At 30.9% G+C, this 9388-nt stretch overlaps 1 protein-coding gene across 1 annotated transcript in view; it reads left to right on the top strand.

The window, feature by feature from the left end:
* The first annotated feature begins 1196 nt into the window (after nt 1-1196).
* Nucleotides 1197-9388, top strand: part of LOC106459437 (coatomer subunit zeta-1-like) — a 19945-nt gene continuing 11753 nt past the window's right edge. Inside the window, exons 1-3 of the mRNA XM_013919056.2 lie at nt 1197-1262; nt 5501-5569; nt 8741-8822. Of these exons, the coding sequence (XP_013774510.1) occupies nt 1245-1262; nt 5501-5569; nt 8741-8822 (169 nt within the window). The 5' untranslated portion in view covers nt 1197-1244. The remainder of the gene's footprint in view (nt 1263-5500; nt 5570-8740; nt 8823-9388) is intronic.

Raw genomic sequence — 9388 nt, 5'->3', positions numbered from 1 at the left:
TAAACTGTTAACAGATTTTTACTTTCTTCGTCAATAAGAACGAAAGAAGTAGGCTTACTAGATTTCATAATTGTTTCGCAGAGCTCCAGAAGTTTTGATGAAGATTGATTTATTTATGTTTATTGGAATAATACCGTGGAGGTTTTGTCTCAGGAGACTAAAACTTATATTGGGTAAGCTTTGCTTCTTAGTACTACAAGTTACCATAGGTCCATTGTTAGATTGATTTAACTATGTTAATATTTCTTTGTGTGATCTTTAACTACGGTTATAGGTTGTATGGCTAAAGTAATATTTTGTTACTTACTGCAACATCTTGTGAAAGTTTAATTTATTATAGGCATTGTGGGTGACCGATGTTGTTCTAGATATAAGAGACACCGGATAAGACGGTTATTAATTTATTGCAAGTAGCATAGTTTCTCGTTTGTTTCTTTGTAATTAAGCACAAAGCTACACAACAGGCTGTCTGTGCTCTGCCCACCATGGGTATTGAAACCCGATTTCTAGCGTTGTAAGTCCGCAGGCATACCTCCCTGCCACTGGGGTCATTTTTATAGGATGGATTAGACCAATTTTATCTATCTTATTATGGTATATAATACCTTATGCCGAAGAAGCGTGATATATTGATCGGTAGTTTTTGTAACATTATAACACAATAAGAGTGATAATAATTTCACTACTTTTTTTTTTTTTTTTTTTGGAAACTATACTAGAAGTTTCCAATAAGAACAAACACAATAGCTTCTCGACCGCACGCAACTGCCGACGAAATCTTTCACTTAATACCATAGCGCATTAAGTCAGCTATGTATAGGACACATAAAGTATATAAACAATAGTATAAAAACCGTTATAATAAGGATTTTAATGCTAAATGTGCAAAGCCATTTGATGATTTGGGTCAATAAGAAATTATTAATGCTGAAAATTGTGTGATTTCTTCCAAAATTTTACTCTACTAAGATGTATTTGCTTTTCTAAAAGACATAAATTCTACATTATTCGCGTTTTATCATGAAATAGCTTAATTTTCTTCTGATGCTAAAAAATGATGAAAAACTAATAAGATTCACAAAAATACGATTTATAATGTAATGAATATTATGTTAAAACCAAGATAAATTGTACTGTGATATTTTCTTATGAAATATGTTACATATTTTATTTTTTATTCCTCATATTCTGAAGAATTGAAATGTACGTCATGACGGCACTGTTGTGACGTGGGATGTGACAGGATGGACACGGATTTGTTGGTTTGTGATTTTTATTGATAATATTTAGTTTATAGCGTAATAAGCAACTCATATATCTAAAAGTAAAATTACATAACAACTTATTGAGTGTGTAAAGTTATTTTTTTTTGTTTTAAATTAAAATTTAATTTAGCGGTACCAAGTTTAGCACATTAAATTTCTGCTTGGCATTATGATTTGTAACAAGCATGGCGGTGCAATTGCTAGTGTGTATTGATATGTTAGTGTGAAACTTTTACTAAAAGTTTCATCCAGAAACTCATAAGTTACATTTACATCAGTCTTATTGATAAATGTCTTGATAATATTATCAACCAACTGTCATTATTATTGTAATTTAGGTTTAATTTTAGTGTTACAGTGTGTAAAAACTGTAAATATATAAGTTGTAATTAAACTTTAAAGCTTAAGTTTCAGTTTGACTTCTTATAGTATTAGTTCTAACTTCTGCGTTTTGGAAGCTTGGAATCTACAGTAACAGGTTTAGAACGTTCTTTTTTTTTTAGAAATGAACTTCATAGATTACTTAATAGTAATAAAGATTAAATCAAGGGGTCTTCATTATTATTCATGCAGTTGCTTGCTTTTGATTTAACTGTTGTTAATTGTCAGGGCAAAACGTTGTTGTTGTTTTTTGCATAACAATTACAGAATCTCTAAAGCTTTTTTACACAATTTAAGGTAGTTAGAATTAAGGCAAATTATATGTTAGATTTTATACATATAAGTATTGAGCATAGATCAAATTAATTCATTGGTTTTTCTGCAGGATGGCCAAAACTGAACACACTGGTATACTGTGTTCAGTTTTGGGTTTTGATTACTGTATTTAAGAAAGGATGTTGAGTTGTTGAGAGGGTTTATAGAAGAAATACCAGAATGATTCCAGGTTTGGAGGTGTTATTTACATGATTTTCACAGGAAGGGGGCTTGAGGAACATGAATAAAGATTTGAAGATATAACATTAACTTTAAATGAGGGAAATCTAACAACTTAGATCAAAACTAAAAATCAACCTAGTAATGAGTATAGTTAATTATATGTATATTTCTTATGTTCTTGCCTTTAACAATTAAAATGCATTGTTTCATCAGTTGTGTATGCCTTCACTGTTAATATTTTGTACCACAAATCTAGTGATATATCATGAAGTTCAGCCATCTTAGGAGATTTAAGTTAGTTCTAAATTCATTTTACTGAGCTAACAATGCAAAGCAATCTCTATAATAAAAGTATAGTAATAAAACTATATATATATTAAACATTTTAGCCAGTAATGGTAATCAAAGTAACATTAAAGAAAAAGTGTATATCTCACTTATGAAACATATAAACATTAGTTGTTATTGTTAACTGTGGTTATAGATTTAATAGTTTGGAGTAGGGTAATAAATGCTAGACTGGTCAATTGGCTTCTGAAAATGAAATGATTTGTTCAATCTTTTAAATTTTTTGTTCTGAGTAAATTCATCAGAGGAATGATTATAATACAGCTTTCTTTTCACCAAAGGTAAAGTTGAAAATATAATCTGTGATGTAGAGGTTTAATTTATTCCTTGATTGGCTACACCCTCTGCTGTGGAATGAAGTTTTGGCTAGAACTTTTGCAAAGAACTACAGTTAGGCCTATCATATATATAGTATTTATGGGGTTTTTGAGTTCTTTTTAACTCACCATATAGTAACCTAAATTAATTGAGGTGTGGGAATATTGTGGTATTGCACCTGATATTTGATATTATACAGTGGACTCAAAAAAAAAACCTTGCAGAGGCATTGAAGGAATGTTTTTTTGTAACCTGCACAAAACAACAAACAAGTTGTGCTTTGGTGTTTTCTTCTCATACTTTATTGAATATAGTAGGATTTGTTCTATATTAAAATATTTCTGAGGCAAGACTTTGATTTAAATCCTCTTATTTTTCACAATATCTTTTTCAGTTCTGTTGTGAATTCAACATGCTTCTTGCTACAACTTGTGTGATGAAAAAATTATACAAAATGACAAGGCCTTTCTAAACATTTTGTATAGACAACATTTTTATTCATTTATTAGCTATTTATTGTAATTTTTTAATTTAATAAAGTTTAGGGTGTAGGTAACTGTTAGTACTACCTTTCACTCTGTTGTAATTTATAAATAACATCTTGTCGTATGTTATGGCATGACTTCATTAGCTTAGTTGACACTGATAACACTATTAGTTGTATTTACTAGTATGTAAGTGAGCTTATTAATGTAATCACTTATGTGTCAAAATATACGTCACACATTTTTTATTAGTTCTGAAGGTTTGAATTTATTAATTACATCTGGCTGTCCACTCTGTAACTTGATCATCTGTGTGGCTTTGGCTTCTTATAACTTGTTTATATGCACTATTCATTATAAGTTATGTAATTTCTGTTATGTTACTTTGATTAAATTAATTATGGAGTTTACATCTTACAATTTATTGAACCATAATCATACATAGAAGAGAGATTTAACTATGTTATATTAAAATTATTTTGAATATGTAAATCAGCAAGATATATGACAACCATAGCTCTTATTAAGTGATAGAAGAAATGTATCGGAACTACATTTTTACTTTGTTTGGCATTTTGTAGATAGTGTGATACCACCTTAAATTGATTGCTTTTTGGAAGGGTATGTAACAGCCATTTTCAACACCATACACTTGGATCATAAAGATATTTTCAGATCAAGAATTCAGAATTTCCAAAATGAGGATATCCTTTGTACTTAAAAGCTTAGGTAAACTTGGAGTGCCAGGACCATCCAGAAAAAGACCTGCAACAAGTCGTACATCAATTGTGGTAAGAAAAGTATGACATCTTGTAGCAGGTGAGAATCTTTGAACACAAAGGTTAGTGGCAAAGGCTGCTCACATGCCCCAGGCAACAATATGCAACACAATCAAGAAGAATCTCCATCAGAGAAAGTGACACAAGTTATCTTTACAACATACCTGTTCAACCATCATAAACCTCAAGCAATTATAGAATGAAATAGGGTTTCATGCTATTCCATCTGAAGGCATACTTTTCAAGTTGTGGGATGCAGTGTCTTTGGCAATGGTTCCTAACCTTCAATAAAAATGTGTTTGGGATGCAGGCAGTGCTGAACTGAAGTGAAAAAATGTAGTAAAACATAATATTAATTACATGTATCCGAAGGGGCTGATCTACCAAACTTCCAGCCCTTCCCACTGCAGCTGATGTGATTTCATTTTAGCAAGTGCTTTTAGTGACTGAAATCAGATATTTGCATTCTTTTGCTCTGTGTTATGTTTCCCACTTTATTCATACCAGCTGGTGTGAGCAAACATTTTCTACAATGATGTTTAAAAATATAAACTGTGCTCCTCTTACAGACACAAGTTTTAGTGGCTTAATGATACTGGCAACCATTAACCTGCAGTCAGATATCAACAAATTAGCCACTGGTCTTAAGCCACAGAAGTCAGGTTAGAGTAGAATTGTATGAACTGGACAAAAGTTGCAATTTTGTAACTGTTTTTTAACTGTTTAATTTTTTAAATTTGCACATTTACATTAAACATGTAATGATTTTTTAATTCTTATTGGTCTATACTTCAACAGATTTTTTTAGTTGATAGACAGATGGCCTTTCAGGAGTGTATAAATGCTACTTTTGGGCCTCAAACAAAGAATGTTGGGAACCACTGATTTGTGGATTTATGTGTGATAAGACTGTTGAAATTGGCATTTGGAAGCCATCATCCTCATACAGTAAATGTATTATGCAGAGCATGCAGGGAGGAGTGGTGTGCTTTAGACATTACAGCATTACACTGGAGTCTTTTGACATGGAAACTACACTGTAAAGCTATTGTCAAGATCCATAGTCATCAGATAGAGCATGAACAAAAGTGATGACATGAAATGTAATACAGTGAAGTTTCAAAATTGTTTCAGTATAATGTACTCAACCTTTTTGTATATATTCATAAGCATTTTAGTTTTAGTTGTTTTATATGTCCAAATAATTAAAGCTTTAGGACAGAAATTGGGTTTTATTGGATACTTGTAATTTTTTCTTGTAGAACGTTCATTATACTGGTAACATACTGTTTTAAATACCACAGTATGTTCATGTAACTAACTGCTCATATTCAGTAAATTTTAAAGCTGATCTCAACAGATGATTGGTGTGAATATGAGTATTTTTAAGAACTGTTTAATTTTATTTGCCTTCTCCTTTAAAAAGGAACCAACGCTGTATACTGTGAAGGCCATTGCCATTTTAGACAATGATGGAAATAGAATTTTAGCAAAGGTAGGAATGATTTTATTACAGATTATGGTAACTTGCACAGTTTAGTTTTATTTGTATTGTTATATAACGAAATATTCATAATCAGTTTTTTGTAGAGAATTGACTTCATGAATTTATAAGTTTTTCAATTTTATCTCTGGTTTTTATAGATACCATACCTTTGTTAAAATCTTCGTACTATAATGCATGTAGAGTGTATTTCAGTATCTATGTATGTAACTAAAACTCCTGCACCATCTATTTAATGGCACCAGAAACAAAAATCCATAAAAATTTTCACACTTTGGGTATTCAAGATTCAGACAATTAGAAAAATAACTGTGGTATGTACAACAACCATTTGTTTATAACAGAACACAATTTTAAATAAAATTACTCACAGCAAGAACACGATTTTCACTAGACTGTATGTGAGGGTTTGATTATGTCTTTATTGATGTAATTTTTAAATGTGGTCCTGAGAAACTGGAGTTATTAAAAAACATATTTTTTCAATAAAGGGTAGTACTTTTAATATATAAAAACATTACAGTTTATATCAGTAAAATTTATGAAAATTTTGAGCTCTGTACATTGAATGATTTTGATGCAATGAGTTGCGTATAACTAAAGAGCACAATCCAAACACTTTTCCCACACAGTACTTCCCAGAGAAAAATCCTTTCTTTAGAAATTGCTCACTTTTTTCTAAATTTTTTCAATGAGGTATGAGTACTACGATTAGTAATTACTATCACAAACAGCTGCCCATAGGGTGGCATTTCTGCTAGTATTCTTAATAATTACTTTTATGTAATGTTTTCTCCAACTTTTTAATTGTTGTGTTAAGCCTTATTTTAGTTCTAGTCTTGTGTAAATTCTGTCAAGTTTTTACGAGTTTTTCTTTTTACACATGCTGAATTACTTTTATTGATTTTAAAAACTATTATATATTTTACATATGCATACATTTGACCATTGAAATTTTTGTTTGGGCTAAGAACTATCATCTTCAGGATCAGTAAGTGGCTGAGTTTATGCAGTTTTTTTTTTTTTTAGCTAAAATGCTATTTCTTTTAACAAAACAGAATTTATCTTAGCTAAGTGTAATAACAGTGGAAACATGTTTGTATTATATAGTTTTATTTGGGATACTTCATTTGGAAACCACAAAGCTTTGTCTAACACATGTCAATGAACTTCTCTCTCAAAATGAATTTCTTTTTTTTTTACTAAAACTAATATATTTTGGATTTTGCAAGAAAAGTTAAGACTGGCTTATACAATGTTCTTGAATCTCATGCAAGTCATCTTTTCCATAAAAACAGGATTTTGTAAACAGAAAAGAGTTTCTACTACCATCAAGTTTTAGTAACTTGTTTGGTTTTGTTCCATGGTCAGTGCTTTTGTGATAACTTTCAGTCACAAACTTTTCTACTTTCTGGTCTCCATTACCAGTTCTTTTGGCTTTGTGATGTGATGGCTTGAAACGGGGTTAGTCTAATCTTTGCTTGTACATAATTTATCGTGACTCATGGATCCTCTTACCTTATTCTTTTTTTAATATTCTCTGTTTGGAAAATTGTCTTGTTTTTCCTCAGTTTCCCAAGTACCGACGGTTTCAAGTATGAATTATATTCTCTTTGTGGCTGTTGTAGCCTAAGTTTCCTCTTGTCCATCTTGTTACACTCTTCTTTATTATGTGCACTTGTTAGTTTTTATTGTGACATTGATGCAGTTAATAATCATACTTCACTATGATAAGTTCCCTTGTGAGAGAAACAGATTTTACTTTCCAAGTAGTGAGTTTTCTATTTATTCTACTATCTGTCTGCCTCGCCAGAGGGTAATACAGATATGTTTTGGGGTAAGACAAAATACCAAAAGACTTGATATAGAGAAAAAATCTAAGGAAAAATTTTTGTTTTTATTGTTATTTTACTTTTTATTTTTTTATTTCTGGCCTAACTTTGTTATCGCATGAATTTTTGAATTTGAGTGCTGAAGATTTTGCACCCAAACTTCTCCCATATTTAGCCTGTATTACCCCTACTTGTATATTTACAAGCAAAAATGTTAAGGTTTTTTAGTGTCGCTGAAAATCTTTTTTGACCTGCTTCTTGGTCTTTATCTTCTTTTGCTTACCAACATTTATGTGACGTGTTATGTAAAGGATTTAATGTAAATATAGCTTTAGAGAACATCTGTCCATTTTTATGAATTGCACTTTTCCTTGAAAAAATAGGGCAATGAGGGAAGATGACAATACTTTTTACACTCTAATTTATTCTTTTCTTATCCATTATTTAGATTGTTTTAACACAGATAAGCTATTACATCCTGTCTGGGCTGTTTTATAGATATGCTTTGCCAACTTAAACTGAGATAGATATTTCATTTTCGAAAGTTTTCCATATCTCCTCTGAGAACCTTATGAGTTAGCTGAAGGAAGTTGGTTACATTACTGTTGATGGTGACTTCAAAGATAGATATGTACAACATCTCATCTCTATCAACATTTGCTTTTTCTATGTGGATATAGAAGAGAGTGCTTCCTCTGTGTTTACAACTTGCTAATACCCTCATTTCTCAATACTTAGACCAGTGGTTGGCAACCCTTCAAAGATGATGATCCATTTTTTTTTGTTTTTGGCTAAGATCTAAACATTTTTAACCTAAAAAAAAGGTCCTCTGGTGAGACATCTGTATGCCTTCGGATTTACAATGCTAAAAATCAGAGGTTCAATTTCCCTCAGTGGACACATCAGATAGCCCAAGAGATGCAGGTTGCCAACCTCTGACTTAGGCCATAATGCTGTATCATCTGATTGAAAGTTTTGAAAAACTGTTTGATGAGAACAGCTCAAGTACTGGCAGTGGACACTGTTATATAGCTGCCTGCCCTCTAATCTATTAGTTTAAAGTAGGAATGGTTAGTATAGATACTTCTTGTGTTTGTAATTTGAGGGCTACCGTTGTTACACTTTTATTCAGACATTTTAAGTCCTCTGGCAACATTATTTATACTTTGAACCTATCATATTTCATTGAACCCTTCCATAAAGAAATGCCATCAGATTCTGGTTATTGTGTTGCTGATAGAAAGTTCGACATTCTGCTTAGAATATGTTTGTGATAAGTTTGCTTTAATTAGCTATTTGTAATTTAATTCTTAATGTAATTTTTTTTCAGTATTATGACAACACTTTTCCCACTGTCAAAGAACAGAAGGCATTTGAAAAGAATCTTTTCAACAAGACACACAGAGCAAATGGTAATTTTGTTGTTTGATACTTATTACATAGGTATTCATATTTAATAAACAAAGTTGTGGGTCTTTCACTATGTAAATTTGCTTTTTCATTCCAAGCTTTAAACTCCCTAACTAAAGTCTTCTTTAGGCTATGAACATTATTCATTAATGATCACAGTAGTTTAAACATAAGTGTTAACCAACAGTGTTCATTGTCTTAAAAATATTTCAGCATGAGCTCGGCCCCTGGGACCAACCTTGTAACTATTTTGTGCTTGTTATAGTTTTCATGCTGTAACTTTTAAATTAGTAAGCGTGTGTTAAAAAAATTTGGAAGATTATCAGTGAACATTACAATACTTTCATATGCAAAATATCAGTTTTTTTTATTAAGTTTAAAGGTTTGTAAAGCAATGTTTTTCTCATGCCTTTTTTTTTTCTTTTTGCATGTTGCCTATCCAACATGCAAAGTAATTTTCATTTTAAGATTAAAAATTATTAAATTTCACATGCAAAACCTTTGTAATGTCCAGATAGGTATCAAATGTTTCTTAAGAAAACTTTATATTTTATCTGTTATTTTCATC

This window comes from Limulus polyphemus, unplaced genomic scaffold, assembly GCF_000517525.1.
Source record: "Limulus polyphemus unplaced genomic scaffold, Limulus_polyphemus-2.1.2 Scaffold607, whole genome shotgun sequence".
Taxonomy (NCBI): Eukaryota; Metazoa; Arthropoda; class Merostomata; order Xiphosura; family Limulidae; genus Limulus; species Limulus polyphemus.
This window is presented reverse-complemented; position numbering and strand designations above follow the sequence as displayed.